We start from the raw sequence: 20,498 nt of genomic DNA on the forward strand, positions 1-20,498 counted from the left end.
TGCTCTGTAGCTGTAGCTGACCTTCACTTCTGATCCTCCTGCCTGAGATTACAGGTGTGCATCCCTACACCTGGTTTCCACTCTAAATCCTTTTACATACCACTGAAAAAGTGATGAAGCCAATAGTTATGTAAGACTTTTAGTCTCATTTTATTCAGAAGTAAATACTGAGTTCTTATGAATTTAGCACATTTTGCTAAAAGTGTTTTCAAGAAAGCTTTTTGCTTGGACAAGAGGGTCAAGAAGACAGTAACTTGATAAATGTGTAATGGTGATTTTGTTGTCTAGCGATCTTGATTTTCAGTGTGATTTTTCCCATGGGATTCATGGCAAGTCACTCAGTCCCCCAGCTCCAGCCAGCCTTGCTTCCTCACTCTCCCCCAGGACCTTCACCTCAGGGATGGGTGGTACTAACTGGCTGTCTTACCACTGTGAGATGAGATGAGATAATGGGATGTGTGGATGTCATTGCTAGTGTCCACTGCACAGGGTGGCTCTGAAGAGCTTCTCCCAGAGGTGCAGAGGAGGGAGCGTGGCCTGAGAACCGAGTCCCACCCTCACACTGTGACATGACTAGGACTGTCACTCACGCCTCAACCCTTATATCCTCATCTGTGGGAGGCAAAGTGTGCTGCCCTGGTCCCAAAAAAAGCAACAGGTGCCCTTGATTAGTTTTTCCTTTGGATCAATGAAGTGAAATATAGTTTATTAAAATACAGCTGGTCATGTAGAAAACAGAAAGAATGCAAATGTTCCAAATGGATGTCGACAAAACATTTGTAGTTGGCTCCTAAGTTCTTCCTTGAAGGCTTCAACATCACAAATAAGCAGGGAAATAAACTACTAGCACATTCCAGTGGATCATGGACCTCTGTTGGCATCTACGGAGCTAAGGGCGGGGCTCTGTGCGACTAACAGACAGCTCCATGAATTCCAGGCCACGGCTGCTGTAAAACTGAACTCTTGGGCCAGCCCCTCCCAGTCCCCTGCAGAAATAGACAGACACTGGGGCATTACTGATTCATTAGTCTAAAAGTGCTTCTCAACCTTTCTAACACTGAGACCCTTTAATACAGTTCCTCATGTTGTGCTGACCCCCAACCATAAAATTAATTTTGTTGCTACTTTATAACTGCAATTTTGCTACTGTTAGAAGTTGTAGTGTAAATACCTGTTTTCTGATGGTTTTGGGCAACTCCTGTGAAAGGGCCATTCAAGGGGTCACGACCCACCAGTTGAGAATATTTGGTGTAAAGGACGGTTCACCTACTTCCCCCAGAAGACTGGAGAATCAACCAGTGCCCAACGAACTGGTTCCCCAGGGCAGGCAGGGCCATGGGAGCCAGGAACACACATGCCAACCATGCCATGAGGACAATTTCTTTTCTCTGTCTGCCATGGCTGGAAAACTGTGGCTGTAGTGTATAGTACAGTCACTATGTTCCCTCACTAGCCTCCTAAGTTTTAGGATCTAACAGGATCACAGTTTCCCTAGGAACTATTACCTCTTATTTAAACCCCAATTTATCCCTCCCTGCTTCCTTTTCTCTTCTCGAGAGAAAGTTAAAAATTTTACAATTCTTCTGCTCCAAACACATTATTTTTGTAAATGACCCAGTGGCTGGGAATAATGTCTCATACCTGTAACCTCAGCATTTTGAAGGCTGAGACAGGAGGATTGTGAACTGACACCAAGATGGGCTACATAATAAGTGAGATACTCTACCCCCAAAAAGGAGCAATCAGGAGTGGAGCACATGTATTGATACATTGTATGTCATATGACTTAAATCCCTATTTCTGTGCATGCTGTATTGTATGGCGTGCACATAGTTGGAGGGGTAATATATGATATCTCGAGCATTTCCACATTTGTTAGTTGTAGTACTGGCAGAAAAAAAAATGCATTAAGATTATACCCTGTGTGAAAACTACCTAGTAACACCTCAGCACATGACGCCATCAGTCTGGGTGCCCAGATCCAGAAAGTCCCCTTGCTTTCTGTCATCTGAAGCCCTGGTGGCTGTGTCCATTTTTCTCAGGATAAGATTCGGTGACCTGACCATAACCTCAGGATCTGGCTGTTCTCAGTCACTCCAATTCACCTCCTACCATAGACCCCACGAGAACTCTGCACTATGCTCTGGCTTCTTGCCTACACTGGGCCATAAGCTTCAGGGAGGCATATGCTCTGTTGGTCCTTTTGCCACAGAGCCCCCAGGTTCAAGGAGCATATACAAAGGAAAGCTCCCCTGCTCTGAGCATGCTCTGGCTGCCACCATCTCTCTCACAACTTCATCTCTTGCCAATCTCTATAACCCCTGAATAGACACCATCTGCCACTGCAGTCTGTCCGGCTCTCCCAAGGCCACTCACTGAGATGAGGAACTTTCAACATGCCCCCCTCAGAGACTTCCCAAAGCCAAGGGACAATACCCCATCTTACCAGCCCTCACTCTCTTGCCCGTGCCTCCAAATCCACCTCCTGTACCTGGCTCTTTCCACTCCCCGCCATACATCATGCTCATCCCCTCCCAGCACCGGCCTTTCCACATATTTCCTCAGTCAGCATGTCTTCCTTAACTACCCTGTAGCCTTGTGTTCACCTGCAGGGCCTAGCAGATCCACTTCTTTGTACAGATGGCATAGTGACTAGTCAGTGCCTTTTTTTGTGTCAACACCACCTTGCTCAAGCCTCTCCCTGGGCTTATGTATACATCACACACACACACACACACACACACACACACACACACACACACACACACAATCATTGCTTTCATATGCCTCCTCTGCCATGGGGAGACCCTCTGTTGTACCAGCCCTTCCTTCCTTTCTTCCTTCCTTCCTTTCTTCCTCCTTCCCTCCCTCCCTCCCTTCCTTCCTTCCTAGGGTTTATTTACTTTTATGTGTTTGAGTGTTTCTGTGTACCCATGCATGTGCACTATGTAAGTTCCTGGTGGCCACAGAGGCCAGAGGGGTATTAGATTCCCTGGAACTAGAGGCATAGACTGTCATGAGCCATCACAGGAGTGTTGGGATGTGAACCTGAGTCCTCTATAAGTGCAGCAAGTGTTTTTAACTTCTGAGACATCTCTCCAATCACACAATCACACAATCCATTTCTTTCTTTCTTTCTTTCTTTCTTTTTTTTTTTTTTTTTTTTTTTTTTTTTGGTTTTTTGAGACAGGGTTTCTCTGTGGCTTTGGAGGCTGTCCTGGCACTCACTCTTGTAGACCAGGCTGGTCTCGAACTCACAGAGATCCTCCAGCCTCTACCTCCTAAGTGCTGGGATTAAGGGCTGAGCCACCACAGCCTGGCTTCACACAATCTATTTCTTAAAACTTTTGGTCACTGGGTGGTGGTGGCCCATGCCTTTAATCCCAGAACTTGGGAGGCAGAGGCAGGTGGATCTCAGTGAGTTCAAGGCCAACCTGTTCTACAAAGTGAGTTCCAGGACAGCCAGGGCTATTACAAGGAGAAATCCTACCTCAAAAAATAAAAAAGAGCTTTTCAGTGTTAGTTGCTGGGGGCGAATAAAACCCAGAGGGAAAGAGGAATGAAAGGAAAAGGGAGAGGTGAGGGGGGCAAAGTTTCCATTTGAGAAACTTCTGGGAAGCAGAGATTAAAGTGGGAAGCTGGGGGGGGGGGGTTACAGCAATCAGAAGGGTGAGTCCCAAACCTAATTCTGAACTTCACTCCAACTCTTAAAGCTCCTTTCACATGAGCGAAAACTTTAAATCCAATAAAAACTCACAGTTTAAATCCAATAAAAACTCAGCATGGAGCTAAGCCAGGATGGCTCCAGGCCTGTGCTTTATGGGTGGTTATCTTCCATGCCCAGGCCAGCCCACCCACCCTGCCTGAAGGCTGGAGCTGATGGAGTCCAAGCTTCCTCAGAGATATGTTTGCTTGCTCCTTTCTGTCCACCAGTGCCCGATTCTCCTTCGTTATTGTTACTTCTCGTACACAATCTCTTAAGCCATCTCAGATCCTTTCTTTAAAGGCAGCAGAGGTCAAATGATGCCCATTTAGCTTCTAAAGGGCTTGCTCGAGCCATCCATTCCCAACTCCCAGCTGCCATTTCACCAGGAAACAAAGTATAAACCAGGAGATGCAATTCTTCTACTTGCAGCAGGTGAGATAGGCAGAGTCAGGAAGCATCTGGCTGTGTATAGGGGTAGAAGAAGGAAGGAAGGAAGGAAGGAAGGAAGGAAGGAAGGAAGGAAGGAAGGAGGAGGAGGGTTCAGTGTCTCTGACTTGTTACACAGTGAGCGGAACAAAGGGGATCTACATTTGCTGTTTGTCCAGGGAGAAACATTCTGTCTTGGCCATGGCTGCACATCTACTGCAGCTTCATACTCCTTCTCCGATGCCCCGCCCTCAGGCAGGTGACGCACTGAAGAGCCTGGCAAAGCTGCCCGTTTCCCCTTGAACTTGTTGAATCTTGAAGTCTCGCTGTGCAGTCAGTATCAAGAGACCCATTCTTATTTTATTTTACATTTTGGTGCTGGGAACTGAACCGAGGGCTTTGTACTTGCCAGGCAAGCACTCTACCATGAAATGAAACCCTCTACCCTAGGGAAACCATTAAGAAGAGATTAGATAATTTATACAGGCTCAAACAGCCTTTTAAATGCAATTAGCCAGAACTGCTAAAACTTAATATACCTATTTTTTTCAAATTGACTATTGGTATATAATTATCCATTTTAAATTGTATTTTTGACCAGTAATGAACTGAAAATGCCTTAGCAAACCAGAGAAAACTTTGTCTTAGACTTTTGAGAGCACTGGCTTAGGCCACAGCATAGGCCCAGCAGCTGGGGCCCCCTTGCTGCCATTTCCTGCTATAGGGGAGCAAAAAAGAGGGATACTTGGTGGGCATGAGTCCCACTCCTCCCCCCAGTACCCCAACTGTCTCCTTCCAGAGTGGGTGACGCTCTTTTTTCTTCCTCTCTGGGAGTCTAGAAGCAACAGTCACCATTCAGGTATATGGGGTACCACATATATGGGGTGCCACACATCTGAATGGTTCTAAATACCACCTCCGAGCTCTCCTTTAGCACCCAAGGTTAAGCAAGCTACTGAGCACTCCAGGGATTTAAGCAAGCTAATGAACACCCCAGTACCCTCAGTCGGAACACTGTCACAGGATACTCGTTTTCCCAACCTAAAAAGAATCTTTCTAAGAACCTTTTGGGTGCACTACGGTTAAGGGGCCTAGAAGCCACCATGCTTCTTCAACCACAGCCAGCATCAAGACTCCACTTTATTCTCTGCTATTGCAAATGGTGTTACACAAATGGTCTGACAAGCCACTCCATGGCTGACAGAGCTCCTTGTATGCAACATGCCATTTGCTGCTTCAAACAACAGGTGGAGCAGGCAGGAAAAGTTTGGTCCTGGATTCTGAGATGAGGAAATGGGTGGCGGATATCTACAAGTGTCCCTGGAGCCTGGAGTCCTGACTCCAGACTCCCTCCTTTGCTTCTCCCACTCTTGTTGGCATTTGCCTCTAAACACATTTATTTTATCTCTTTTGTCCTGAATATCCACACCCAAGTCCCTCGAGTATTACTTCAACTGCCAATTGCCAAATGTCCCACTTTGCACTGACTCTATGAAAGGGTACACATAATCACCAGTGACCACAAACAGGGCCTCATGACTGAAGCACCAAAGCTGCACTGTTCCTAACCTCAGCTAAACCCACCTCCCTCTATTAATGAAAGCACACTCATTCTTTGGACTTTTGCCCAACGGAGACCACATATATGAACGAATCCAAGCCTCTGTGGTAACCCACGAGGTTTCACATTGTCTCATAGATGGTGAATACAGTCTGGCAGAAATACAAGACACCAACCACACAGTGTCACTGCACACATGACACCGTTAGAGCCAAAAATTTCCAAGAATCTCACGGGAGTCCACAAAGGCATATGCATAGGAAAGTTGTTTATTCACAAGCCTGCTGAGGTCTGCCTACCACATCTCCTACCAAGGTTTTTCACTGCAGCAGGAAGTGCCCCTCTCTTCCCCCAGCCAGCAAGAAGTACCCCTGTCCTCCCTTCCACAATGTCCCATTTGAGGCTCTAACATGTGACTGAATCTTCAGCATATTCTTCCTGGCCACGCTGGGCTCTACCCCTCCTTCCTGACTGCTGGCTCTGTCTAGGCCTGTCCTGGTCCTGCTTCTCCCTTCCTCTTGTAAAAGATGCCATTACAACATAGTATTTTCTGAAACTCTAGGGACAGACAGAGCCTGTGACTGGGTAGGCAAATGGCATTTGAGGACTTAGCTGTAAAGTTCATCCTCCAACCAGGGCGATGGGCTCCACCCATCCACAGTTCAGAAACCAGGCATTACAGGATGGGAAGTGCCCAGTCTCTCATGTCTGCAGACCTGCTGTCCTTGGAGAATCAGAAGCAAGCACGAGTTCCCATGGGGAAGTTGCTTCCCAAGAAAGGGCAGAGGAGAGAGAAGGGTGGGCCTGGACTCTGCATGCCTGATCTCTCATGTCATGGGAGTAAGTGGCCAGGTGCCCTGGAGGATAAGGTATTCCTTTACAGGAATAGAGAAGCTTGGAAGTGGAAAACTTGGAAGTGAAAGTCATTACAACCGGGCGGGTGGTGGCACACGCCTTTAAACCAGCACTCAGGAGGTAGAGGCTGGAGGATCTCTGTAAATTCAAAGCCACCCTGGTCTACAAGAGCTAGTTCCAGGACAGCCAGGGCTACACAGAGAAACCTTGTCTAGAAAAACAAAAACAAGTCATTACAATTTGTACATCATCAAAAAATTAGCAAGCCTAGTAACTGATCCCCTGAATTACGATCCCCCAAAGTTTCAATAACCTTTGGAACATTGTGTTTAAGCAAAATACGCAGACACAAAGTTGTAGTCAGGTGCACTGTGGCCTCATCGATTCTGGTTTTGGTAACATCCTAAGATGTCATCTCTAGGAGAAGCTGGGTGGTGGGTACTTTCGACCTCATGGCGGGTACTTGGGAACTCACTTTACAATTTTTGCAACATCTTGTGAATTAATATTTAGTTAAGTATAAAAGTTTTATTTATTTTTTACCTTTCAAACTCACATTTCTCCCATCTCAGCCTCCCACAGGCTGAGATTACAGACACACCAGCCTCATCACACCCGGCTACAGTCAGTGTTTCTGACAAAGGTGTTTCCTCCGTTCGAAGGCTATGCTTCCCCAAAGACTGTCCTTTAGAGAGAAGACGAAGGCCAACGCCTCATGATAGATAGCCTGCTGTTGATCAACACTGGCGAATTTATTTCCATCTCTGCAACTCCCTTTAGGGCAGGCGATTTACTACAGGGTTAAAGGGACCTGACCTGTGGAGATCAACACTTTACAGCGTTACTTGTGATATTACCAACTTCCATCTTCAGAGCAAAGGTGGGGCTCTCAGCTCCACTGAGCAGCTCCTATTGTCAAAATGCCAAAGTTATATGATGTGTGTCTGTCTGGTATACAGAACAAATGCAACACTAGCCCTGTGGAAATATATAAGTTATGGGCTACTATTTTCTGGTTGTAGGGATTATTGAAGAGTTGTCCCATTGACCATGTCACCTCCAAATCCAAACATGGTATGGAGCAGTCACCCACAAACACTTGGAAAATTATTGCCCCTTGGCTTCAGCCAAGGAGCTGACTGTTCATGGCAGCCTTCAGAACCAGGTAACTCCAGTACGAGGCACTTTGAAAAACAACTTCCTTAAGTTGAAAAAATACATTGCTTGGGGCTTTGATGATAGCAAGATGGTATTTTCAAGCCAGAAAGCACAAAATGGGGGCGGGGTATGACACCAGTGAGCACCATTGTGTGACTTGCAACCCAGAGAGTCTTAGAGCTTTGACACCCTTTCTGCGACCTCTTTGTTGGATTTACACACTGTGGGCTCTGGCACAGGCCTAAAGTCATCCTGTTTCCCTAAAGATACCCTGTTGGAGTCCAGTGAATGGGAAGAAACCATCTGCTGCTGGACTCAGAGGTTTGTGGAGGATTTGGGAAACTGTAGTCAAGAGAAGAGGATGCTAAATATTCAAATTGGAAAAAGTTAGGTACCTGGGGGTTGCTGTCTAGAGTAGAGGGGAGTGGGGGAGTCCTGGGAAGTGAAATTCATGGGGTGCAATGTGTCTCCTGTGTTGGACTGTGGAGAGTGGCCTGGGGGCAGGAGGAGCAGTGGCGGTCAGAGCCTGCGAATGAGAGAGACAGAAAGGTGACAGGACACTAGCCTTCCATCCATCCCAAAGATGAGGGCAGCGGTGGGAGAATGTATCCGTGGTACACCACAGCTAGTGTGGTGATGTCTCAGACACAGAAGCCCCAGATAAGAGGCAATGATACTGTAAGATGATGATAGTAGAGATGAAGGCCTGGTGTGGAGGAAATCTCCTTCCCAGCAGATGGATGCAGGAGCTCTGAAGAAGTCCCGGGCGCAGGTCTTTGAGCTGCTTCTGGTCAGAGCACAGGTCTGTGCATGTGTGTTTATGTATGCATCGTTTTGTGGTGAAGTCATGTTGCTCACACTTTATTATTCATATAATATAAACAGCTTCTTGTCTGTTTTCTTTTTATGACTAAAAACTATATTTTGGGAAGGGGTCTTGAATTTATGAGTCACCTGCTTTAGTCTCTCAAATGGTTGGCTTACAGTATCATGCTATGGAGCCCAACCTCTTTGCTTTAATTAGCTATGAAGGACTGTCCAGTTAGGGGGGTTCTGCCCAGATCTGTAAACACACCTGGTGACAGCTGAGGCATGCTCTAAAGTGGTCACCATGGGCTTCACTTTCTCCAGCTGCATAGGGATTCAGAATGCAGACCATGCCCCCCCCCCCAGGAGTCTCTGTCAGTATGAGATCCTCAGCAGGTTCAAAGGAAGGTTCTAGAGACAATGACTAAGCCAGCTGTGGTGTGGAGGCTGTGGGCAGTGTGGTGCTCTACTCTGCCCCCTAAAGGAAAACGAATGGAAGGGTTGAGCCAGCAAGTCCATGGAGAATCACAGAAAAGGGAAATAAAAGCCAAGAAGAACAGAGGCAGCAAAGCTCTGAGCTAAATGGCACAGCAGAGATCAGATTTCTTCCCATTTGGAGGGAGGGGTAGGGGCTTGTTTGTATTTTAAGACAACAACCTGTTATGTGGCTCAGGCTGGCCTTGAACTTGAAATCTTCTGGCTTCAAACTCATGAGGACTGACATTAGGCTCCTGACAACCACACCTACCTAGCACCCCCCCATATCTTGTCTGACATATGTTTGCTTACATTGGCTCTAAATGTTCCCTTATGTCAACAGATTGGGAAAAATTTCCTCAACTAGACAAGAATGCCAGAGCTGCTGTGACACTGAAAAGTTAAAAAGGGGCTAGGTGCTGAGTGGAATCCATGCCTATATTCCTAGCACTCAGGCAGCTGAAGAAAGAAAATCACTATCTTGAGGCAAGCCTGAACTATATAGACTGTCTCAAAACCTCCTGCCCAACTTAAAATGTTATAAATATCTCAAGATAAGCATGGTTGAGAATTTGAGGTTGTCTTAGTCACTGCTGTATTACTGTGAAGAGATACCATGACCAAGGTAACTCTTATAAAATAAAGCATTTAACTGGGGGCTCACTTACAGTTTAAAGGTTACCCCATGGTCATCATGGCAGGAAGCAGACAGGCATGGCCCTGTCAAAATAGCTGAGAGCTTTACACCCAGATCCACAGGCAGCAGGCAGAGAGAGAGACGCTGGCCTGGCTTAGACTTTTCAAACCTCAGAGCCTACCCCCAGTGACACACCCCCTTCAACAAGGCCGCACTTCCAACCCTTCCTAAACATTTCCACTCTCATTCCAACTACCACAGAGGTATATGCTTATCACAGTGATGAAAAAAGTATCAAATAAGTTTACAGAGATAATGTAAGAGATTTTTCCCTGTCCCAGTTTTAAAACCTATGAGATCTTTAAAAAGTACTAAATATAAATATATAAATTACAAAGTACTAATTGTGAACAATATAAGCTGACTGAATGGACATGAGGAAGTCAAAAGAGAAGAGATGACATAAAACAAATTGACTATTAAAAATAGAGATTAGATCCAGGCACACGTTTAATACATGCCTTTGATCCCAGCACTCTGGAGACAGAGGAAGGTGGGTCTCTTTGAGTTTGAGGCCAGCCTGGTCTACAGAGTGAGTCCCAGGACAGCCAGGACTATGTAGAAAGATCCTGTCTCAGAAACAAAATGCAGATTATGATTTTTAAATATATATATATGTAAACACATATATGTATATATTTAGAATTGTATACAATATATTTTAATATATTTAATATATAATATATTTATATTTTATTTATATTTATTTTTATATGTATTTAGATATATATTTAGAATTGTATATAATTCTAATCTGTATTATATATAATTACAGTCTGTTTTACACACACACACACACACACACATATATATATATGAAACAGACACTATGATGTTGGAGGTAAATCCATATAGCTCAGGATAAAAATATCTCAAGTTGTTTTTTGTTTGGTTTGGTTCATGATCCTCCTGCCTCACCCTCCCAAGTGTCAGCGTCATAGCTGTGTGCCACCACACCTAGCACAGATGATTTTTATACCTTTCCTTATGTTTCCTACCTTTTAACAGAAATGATCATTATTATATAATCAGAAGTAACTGTTTTCCAGAAGGAAAAAAACACAAATGATCAAAAATACTGTTGCTATGAAAGCAATGTTTTATGTGCTGGAGAGATGGGTCCAGAGGTTGTAAGCGTCTTCTGTTCTTTGAGAGGCCCTAAATTCAATTCCCAGCAACCCCATGGTGGACCACACCCATCTGTAATAAGATCTGGTGCCCTCTTCTGGCCTGCAGGCATATATGCATCAGAACATTGTATACATAATGAGTAAAATAAATCTTAAAAAAATAAAAGAATGTTTCAAAAGTCCCCTCGCCAAAATACAGCATGCCTGTGGAATTTTGCCTTGTTTATACCAAAAAGAGTTTTTTTTACAATCTTTTTCAAAATGGAGGACCAAAATTTAAAATTAATAACCATCATAAATATTTTCAGGATCTGAAGCCGGGGTATAAATCTAATTTTTAACATGTTCTCCCAATGGTTTAGAGCACTCTAAAGGTTCAATCCATCCTTGTTAATTGACAAGTACGTTTCAGATCCCATGAGTTATTACATCAAAGAGGCTATTATTTGACATATCAATGCTATTAAGGGTAAAAAATCTCATCTACAAAAGAAAATGAGAGCTAGAGAAGTTTTGGTGGAAATAATTTAACTGTGAAATTTAATCTGTCACAAGAGCAGTAATAAAACTATAACACGGAGGGAAATTTTTCTTCCTGCTCTGGCCAGATGAATTATACCTGGTTTTAATACCCACATTCCTGCTGTCCCCAGGGCTGAGTGGCATCTGCAGAACCTATGAGAGAACTTCACCCAATGTCACTGCAGGCTGGAGATGTGGCCTTAGCTATCAGTTACAAAAAAAATCTCAGTATCACACACAGCTGATATGCAAAGAGCATAGGCTTCCCACCTCACCTCCCATGCCTCCATCTTTGTTACTTTTACTTCCTGTGCTGGGGATGGAAATTAGGGTCTGCAGCCTGCTGGGTACTCTACCACTCCCCTCCCCCTCAACCTCCCCCATTCATCTTCCCTCCCCCTCAGCCTCCCCCACTCACCTTCCCTCCCCCTCAGCCTCCCCCACTCACCTTCCCTCCCCCTCAGCCTCCCCCACTCACTCACCTCCCTCCTCAGCCTCCCCCACTCACTCACCTTCCTCCTCAGCTGTCTCTTATTTTCTATTTTGTGGAGCCTGTATTAGGTTCAATTCTCCTGCCTCAACTTCCTGATTGGCTGGAATTGACAGGCCTGTGCCATCAGGCCCAACTCGGGCCTCCCCTCCCTCCCATTTCTCCCTTCCTTGGTCTCAAGAAGCCCACCTGGCCTCAAACTCATTACTCAACTGAGAATCACCTTCACCCTCTGCACCTCTTAAGTCCCAGGATTCCAGGTGTACACACACACACACACACACACACACACACACACACACACACACACACGGACACACGGACACACAGACACACAGACACACACACACACACACACACACACACACACACACACACACACACACACAGAGCCCACCACCACCACCACCACCAAGCCAGGCTTTAGCTCTGCCTTCTTTGCAGGACAGTGGGAGTGTTTATTGGGGGGGTGTTCTACCAATTCACAGTCTCAGCAGGGCACACACTGACTTGGCCAGCAACCACTCCCCCTGATTTCTGAGCCCCTGAATCCCCTCCTGATGCGAAGGGTTCTTGTCTGCTACTTTAAACTAACACCATTTACATCTCTTACCTTTTCAAGTAAAACACTTACCTGGACTAACAAGTTGCCGGAATCCGGCAGGCATGTGCTGCGTTTCTTCGTGTCCTCATTCACTTGCTTTATCAACTCTGTCAGTATTTCCACGGCACCTTTGCTGACCATCTCAGTAAGAAATCCTGGACTCCCGGAAATGAATTTCAGAGCTCCCATGCAGTATAAAAAGGCTTCCGTGTTACCTTGCAGGTCTTCGCCTCTCAGCACCTCCAATAATGATGCTGCCGAGAAGACGGATTTCTATGAATGTCTAAGTACAACAGCAAATTTGATGTTGGCACACAATTTGTAAAATATATTCATAGAAAGCTACATGCAAATTCTCCCTGCTCCTCCTCAGGCAGGGAAGTCTACAAAAAAAAAAAAAAAAAAAAAAAAAAACAAACTCCATAATAGTGATGAGAGCAAAAGGAGAGGTTGTTCATATGCAAATAAGAAAGCCTTCTTTTAACTAAATGCCATTCCTTGGCTCTTAGTAATATTTACCAGACTTTATTTTTAAGGCACAAAAATGTCAAGTTATTGTCTAGTAACAAAGACAATCTAAGAATTATATTTTCAACAAATCTTGAAGAATGTATTTGTTGCTCCTCTAATGGTACATGGATCACACAGGAACTTTAAAATCAATCTGTTACTGAAAAGGATTGTAGACATAGCATTCGCCCCTTCCTAAGACAGTTGAGGCCTGCCTCCCTCCCAAAGCACAGTGACAAAGGAATCCAAGGCAGGATGACAGCAAATTTGAGCCCAGCCTATTCTACGCTCAGAGTGAGACCCTGTCTCACTCTGTTTTCGTGAGCAAACAAACAACAACAACAGGCTAAAGCTCAGTGGTAGAGGGCATCACATCCTAAAGCCAATCCCACTATTGCCCCAAACAAACAAAAACAAACCCAACAACAAATACCCAGTGACTGACCCAGATTCCAGATGATTTGAGCAAGGGTGGATGGAGATGCCACGTTCAAGTGTAAGCCTGTCACAGGGGATGTTCGATCCTTTGTTCTGATCTGTAATTCTCAGCCTAGTGACTCGGTGCTAGACATTCTTTCAGCCTTGGTTTTATCCCTGTTTGTTGAGGTCTTTGTCCCTTGTCATCCCAAAATGACTACAGTGCTTTCCATGGCTGCCTCTTCTGCAGGAACAGCACAACTCCTAAAAGTTTCCCACTTACTTATTTAGGGACTTGTTGGGAAGTGGACATGGTTAGCTAGTCTGGGAGTGTGGGTAAAACGTCTGTAGCTCTGTATTGAACCTGTGTCCACATCAGTGTTCTGTAAGTCACAACCATCTCTCCAATTTTTTTTCTACTTATTCCTATTGTATCAAGAGACAAGACTTTGTGATTATGTCAAAAACTTTTAGGTGTGTTTATTCTAACAGTAACTCCAGGCCACGGAAATGATTTTTTTACACAGTGATTTCTTCAAGTCACACAACATCCCTACATGCATTGAAGGAGGAAAACCAAAACCCAGTCTATCCCACTAGCCTCTAAATGCTGCTTTAAATTGAATGTGAGAAACAGAGAAAGACAACTGCCACACCTCTGAACTTTCCCTGAAACTAAAATGTCTCACTACCCTTCTCTCTTGTTTTCCTCCATGGACTTGGCATCTGTGCTGTGTGTGTGTGTGTGTGTGTGTGTGTGTGTGTGTGTGTGTGTGTGTTGGGGGGGGCTTCCTCCCCTCAGGGGCACTGCAAAGGACTCACCCAGGATATTGTCGGTCTGCATCAGGACATCATTCTTCTCACTCCTGCTGACTTTAAATACCAGTTTGCAGACATTCAGAAGGTTTTTTCTGCTCACTTTAAGCTGCGGAGAAAGAACATGCTTGTGTTTCTACGGCACAGGTAAAGGCAGGCTCAACACCTCTAGAACCTCCACACTCAGCGCAGGAAGAGGGTTTGAAACCTAAGAAATGTTCCAAGGAAAGAACCTAAAAAGTCCGGCCACATTATGCATTGGCTCCAATTTCTCACTCACTTCCGTAAACATGGACACTTTAATAACAAGGTTGCTTTCTTACTATGAAACATTGTGCACTGGTGTGTAAAACTATTAGCTGTTTTTTAGAGTGTGGCATTAAACAGAGTAATTGATTTAGAACATGACAATAAAGGATGGAGGATACCAAAGTTCAGATTAAACTAATCTAGAAGAGTATCCATTGAGGGGCAAAGGAAAGAAAATACAAAGGAAGCCTGCTCCCTCTGTCATTTGTATAAAAGAATTAAAACCAATGCTTTGGATTAGACTAGGCTGTGCTTATCCACGGGGCTATTTCTGGAATGCTTTGAGATGATCATTGTTTGAAGCTGAAATTACCCTCTCAACCACACAACAATATCTAAGTCAATTAAACACAAGGCAATAATGAAGTACAACTTCTTTTATAAAAATAAAGTGACCAGCAGAACCAAGGTCTAACTAGATGCACATTATCTAAAGTAGTAAAGAATGGGCAATAGTGCAGAATTTTCTAATAAACTGTGGAAGAGCAAAACTATTCAAATTAAATAAGCACCCCAAGAAAGAATACTACTTATTCTTTGTGTTGTTTGGCTGAGGCAGGATCTCACTGTGTAGGCCTTAAATTGACCAAGATTCACTTGCCCCTGCTTCCTGAGGGCTGGCTCAGTGTGCCACTGAGCCCACGCAATACTCTTTGTTTTATTATATTGTTTTACATTTGTTTTATTTGTGTGTGTGTGTGTGTGTGTGTGTGTGTGTGTGTGTGTGTGTGTGTAGTGACAGTGTATGTGAGTTTGATAGTAAATGTGTGTGTGTAATAGTGAGTATGTAGAAGCCAGGAGACAACTTATAGGAGTTGCTTCCCTCTTTCTATCATGTGGGCCCTGTAGCTCAAACTCAGGCTGTTGGTCTTAAAAAGAAAAACATCTATTACTTTTGGAACAGGCGGGAGTATTGTGTGCCCTCTGCAGAGTGTCTGTAGGAATGGTGTCCTCTGAACAAATAAAGACCCCTCTATGAACACGATGGCACAAGGGTCATTATTTACTATTTAAAAAGTTATCTCTAATATTTTTATTGAGTTTTCAGTTAATTTTTAGCAAGATAATAGAGTATGCTCAAGTTATCTGTTAGAACCACAAATGCCACTGCACACTTAGCTGTTCACGGGATGAGCTGTTCCCTGATGGAGACAGAAAGCTGGGTAGGTTGTCTGGGGCTGGTGAGGCAGCGAGGAGGGAGCACAGCTGAGCGTCTCCACCTGCTGCATCCACTCTGGGCCTGTGCTTGGTGATCAGAGAACCCTGCCCATTTAGGTGTCATCCCTGCTCTGCAGAGAGAAGGGGCCCTATACCCACCTGCAGAGCTGTCTCTGTGTTCTAGGAATGCCGTGTGTGTGTGTGTGTGTGTGTGTGTGTGTGTGTGTGTGTGTGTGTGTATGCATGCATGTGCGCATGTCCCCCACTGCACTCCCATCAGAGCCTGCACTATAACAACTAGCCAGGGCATTCACAGGACAGAGTAAGAATCCTTCCACTCTCAGGAAGAAAACAGAAATGGGAACTTAAGACAGTGATTACAACAGCATGACTTTATACTCCAGAAAATGTGCTGACTGAAGCAAACAGAAAACCCTTTCCACATCTGGGCAAGGGTAGGATGTGCTGGCAGACACCACTGGAGGCTGGAGCTTGAAATCCCCCACCAGTTCAGCTTCCTAGTACGGTGGGTAGCCTGGGCTCTGCATCCGACAATGCCCACAATGCAGCTCACCTCGTCTCCCACATTCCATTTGGAGCAAACAACAACAACAAAATCAGACAACAAAAAACCAAACAGGTGTCTGAGTTTCATCAAAGCAGCATCAACAGCGAGGAGCACTGTGCCCAGCACTGGGGAGGCCAGAGGTGCTGGCTGGCTGAGCCCCTGACTCCTCCTTAGAGTTCAATGATGGGTCCTGGGGGACTGGCTGCCTTGTTTACAGGTGCTCTCAGGGCTAGGATGAACTCCTGGTGATGCACCATTTCCATGCCAGGCAGGTTTTTCCTTACATTAAAAATGATGCTTTTGTTTTCCAAATTAAAGAAGTTTGAAATCATTCCTGTCCTCTACTATATCTAATCACAAATGACACATTGGGTGTTTCTTTTGATTCTTACCCCTCTGAAAAGGGTGCCAAAATTTTTCCACTTCCATAATACAGTTGCCCTCCTATTGAGCATGTGTGTGTTCTTTGAACATGCTTAATACAGACTGACATATTTTCATAAGGATTTTTAAAAGCAGGGGTTAAAATTAAAATGGCTAACTGGCAGATCTCTATTTAGCCAAAGAATTCAAGAAATTGAAACAACCCACATGCTTATTGCGTGTTTCTAAGTAAATACTGTTAAATGGTTGCAATGCAATACCAAAATGGTGGACAGAAAAAACAATGGCCAGAAGAAGAAATTCAGTGTAGAACATTGGGCTCTGTTTAGCCTTTGCTCATTTTCCTTCCATGGAGCTTGTGATATGGCGTCTTGAGAATTTATATGGGACCCCACCCACAGCCTCATCTACACTGGATCTCCCCTGGAATGTTAGAGGAGATCCAAGCAGCCAATAGGAAGTTGCATGCCATTGCTTTGACGGTCCCTTCTGACCTGGTGGCTCCATAGTGAGTAGGATGGCACCAAATGGCACTAGAGGGATGGCTCATTGGCTAAGAACAATGGCTGCTTCTGTGAAGACCTAGGTTCAGTCCCCAGCATCCATATGATGGCTCACAACCACCTGTAACTCCACTTCCAGGGAATCTGATGTCATCTTCTGGCCTCCATGGGCACAAAGCACATATATGGTGTGCATGTACACATTCGGGGAAACACGCACACATTAAATAAAACAATTAAAAAGATAAAAAGAAGGCACCAACCCACATAACCTTGTATCTGAACTTAATCTTGCCTAAATTCTTTGGGATAGGCAGTATTGTTTAACTTACTTAAGTTTTACCCACTTAACATCCAGTTCAGAAAGCCTAATTCAGTTAAACTGTGACACACGCACACACACACACACCAATTTGCACACCACCACCAATAACCTTGGTGATATTTTCACTGGAAAACATTAGTAGCTCTGTGATTCACTCCGTCTCATCTTTTCTTTTTTTTTGGGGGGGGGGAGTAGGAGGGTAATCATGAAACAAAACATCTAGAATCCAGATGAGGAGGTAAAGTCAGTCCCTGAGTGTTGGCAGCCTGTGTCCTCCCTGGGACAACTCCACTATCAGAGCCCGACATTACCATTTGAAATTACCTTCCAAAGGAACCTTGCACCAAGTCACACATGACTGCTAAAGAGAATGGATGCTTTATGATGACAGCTAAGTAAAGGTGTAGTCTCCACCCAAAATTACACACAAAAAAATGTGGCTAGAGTATTCTACTTTGAAAGGCTTAACTATCAAAATAAGATGAAATGAACATGTTCCCTACACTGTTAGGACATGGAGCTTCCCTTCTGGTCAGTCTGCTTTCCATCTTCCTTTGTACCAGGGATGGGTACAGAGGCACTTACATTTATGGAAACAGGTAAATGGAGCGTCATCCATTTGTCGATGCTCTCTTAGAATGTTCCAGAACTGCTAGGGCTTATCTTTTGGTTCTGACTGTTCATGGCTGTGACAACAAAGCCACCAGTCAGGTTTGTTCCGAGCAGAGCTGCCCCAGACTTTTATTTGGTATCTGCCTTTTCTTCTAACACTTTACACAAGCTTTCTAGGGCCACCAAGGGACCTTCCTGTGACCACATGCAGCTGGTTTCTTCTCTCACACTGGCTCACAAAGCATCTTTCCCTTGTCTTTACTTTTTAAACCATGAGACAGAGCTGGGCTCCCAGCAGGAACTACAGGGCAAAGTCGACAGTCTGTACTGTCCCAAACTGCTCAATCTAGTTGTTTGATGGGATATGTTTGATGCTGTAAATTTTTCTTCCCTCTCTTGACTTTCCTTTTCTCTCTCATCCTTTTAAAATGGACTCTGGGCACAGTCCAGATGCAAGCCTGTTGGGATATTCCCTATGTGCTCAGCCTTCTTTCTCAGGGAACACCTTCTAATCCAATTCTGGGGTATGAGCTTATTGCCTTAATTTTCCCAAGATTCTAAACAAACATCTCATTTTTCATCTTTCTGCAATATGGACAAGCAAATCATTTGACAAAGCACAGATGGACGGCAGTCCGCTAGAACGAAAGAAAGACAAACTTACTGCTAGGATAAGCTTTGCAAGTTTAAGGCTGAGCGAATCTGAGCCAGCATCCACTAGTTTATACAGGGTCTTCAGCAGGACACTTCTTCCCCTAAACTTCTTTCCAAGCATGTGCCCTTCCTCCAACACATGATGGAGCTGCGTGCAGGCGGCACACATTGCATCAATGTCTTCTTCTGTCAGAGCAAAGAGAATGACCACCACTTACTCATTAAGACTGAGTTTTCAGATATGTCAGACACAAGCAGTGAAGGGAGAAGCCCCCTGGGAGTTCCCCAGACATCTCCAAATTCCCAGACGCCATTCCCCTTTCTCCTCTCGATTCCATCTACTTGGCTGTTTTCATCACTCTGCTCCATCTCCTAGGTTAACATATTTACAATCAGTCATGTAGCTTATCTGGAGGAATAGCCTTTCAAAGTCCCCCCCCCCCCGGCCTCTCTGTCCTCCACCTCCATCTGGACTCTGTTCGTTCTCACTGAGGCACGCCATTTGCATTTCTGCCTCCATTTCTTCAAACAAGTTGCATGACTCCAAAGGAGCAAATATTGTTTATTTTCTGTTTATTCTTCCCATATGAATAGGTGTGTTGTGCTATGTACAGATTGATGCTATAAGTGAGGAGGGATCCTGATTGGCACACCTGCATGGTAGAGCAAGCATACTGAATAGATAGTCTACAACTTCAAGCAAGCTTGCCTTCTAATATATCTGTTGATGAAAACAATGAATGGTATGTTCCTTTCAAAATGACTGGGCAAAGAGATGTAATAACATCCACCGTTATTATCAAAGAGGAGACTTTTAAAAAGGTGTTAGCTGGGAATGAGGGAGACGAGAACACTTTTAGAGTTGTGATCCCAAGGACAGTGATTTTTGAGAGTGGCTTAACCAGGAAAGAGAACCAGCACTGGAAGGGAACACACTGGGAAATAAAAGAATTCAAGGACTAGTGTGTTCGCATTACCTCTGATAGACCCCATCACAAAACTTAAAAGTGGGAAGCTGATCTTAAATAAATACCACGATGAGCTCGTAGATGCCAAGGTGGAGGAAGTGTGCGCCAGCAAAAGGAAGTGACTCAGGTCATTTTTAGCTCTTTTCAACAATAACATCTAAGAAAAAAAGTTTAAAGCTCAATAGCTGAGTACCCTCCAAAGCTGGTGGGAAATAACCAGCCTGAGATACAGCGGGGCCTGAGATCTGTGTGTGGAGCACTTGTGTTGCGTTGCTATTTTCTTCGAGGACTGTCTGTCTCATCTCTAGTCCAAGCTTTGGGTCATCCTCAGCTGCCTGGGCTCTATTCAAGACCGTTGTAACTTACAAAAGAATTGGGAAGGAAGGCTCAAGGATCAAAGTTTCAACTACTGACCAAGTAAGACTTCTCTAACTGTCAGTGCCAGGTGGAGTTCTGCACTCTGGAGGCTAAAACAGGAGGACGGCAAGTTCAAGGTCAGCCTGGGCTACATAATGGAGACTGTTTCAAGAACCAAGGCAAAACAAAACTGAAAGGCACATGGCCTCAAAACACATTCTAAGAGCTAAAGCTAGTTAAGAATTTCATGTGTAATCGACAGGACAGTAAGATAGTCACCAAGTAACTTTGTCCCACAAGTCACTCCTTAACCACAAAGGGAAACCCAGCAGCTACACAGAGCCGGAGCCAGGCAGACACCACTTGACCCCAATGACCAAAATTCACATTTCCAGTAAGGGACAGGTCGACACAAGGGCTTCCTGCCATGAGGCACGAGAAAGATGTAGTGTAAGTGTGTGGCTATTCCTTCCCCAAAGGCCTG

The 20,498-nt window shown here is 44.6% G+C and overlaps 1 protein-coding gene across 2 annotated transcripts in view; it reads right to left on the bottom strand.

Moving 5' to 3' along the window:
• The window catches only part of Armc2 (armadillo repeat containing 2), a 110,465-nt gene that overhangs the window by 40,607 nt on the left and 49,360 nt on the right, over window positions 1-20,498 (bottom strand). For both annotated transcript variants that reach the window (XM_027402226.2, XM_027402228.2), the window contains exons 9-11: window positions 18,700-18,875; window positions 14,183-14,285; window positions 12,464-12,687 (exon numbers count right to left, since the gene is read on the bottom strand). In XM_027402226.2, coding sequence (XP_027258027.2) covers window positions 12,464-12,687; window positions 14,183-14,285; window positions 18,700-18,875 — 503 coding nt within the window. The remainder of the gene's footprint in view (window positions 1-12,463; window positions 12,688-14,182; window positions 14,286-18,699; window positions 18,876-20,498) is intronic.

Source organism: Cricetulus griseus, chromosome 2 (assembly GCF_003668045.3).
Source record: "Cricetulus griseus strain 17A/GY chromosome 2, alternate assembly CriGri-PICRH-1.0, whole genome shotgun sequence".
In the NCBI taxonomy this organism is placed as follows: Eukaryota; Metazoa; Chordata; class Mammalia; order Rodentia; family Cricetidae; genus Cricetulus; species Cricetulus griseus.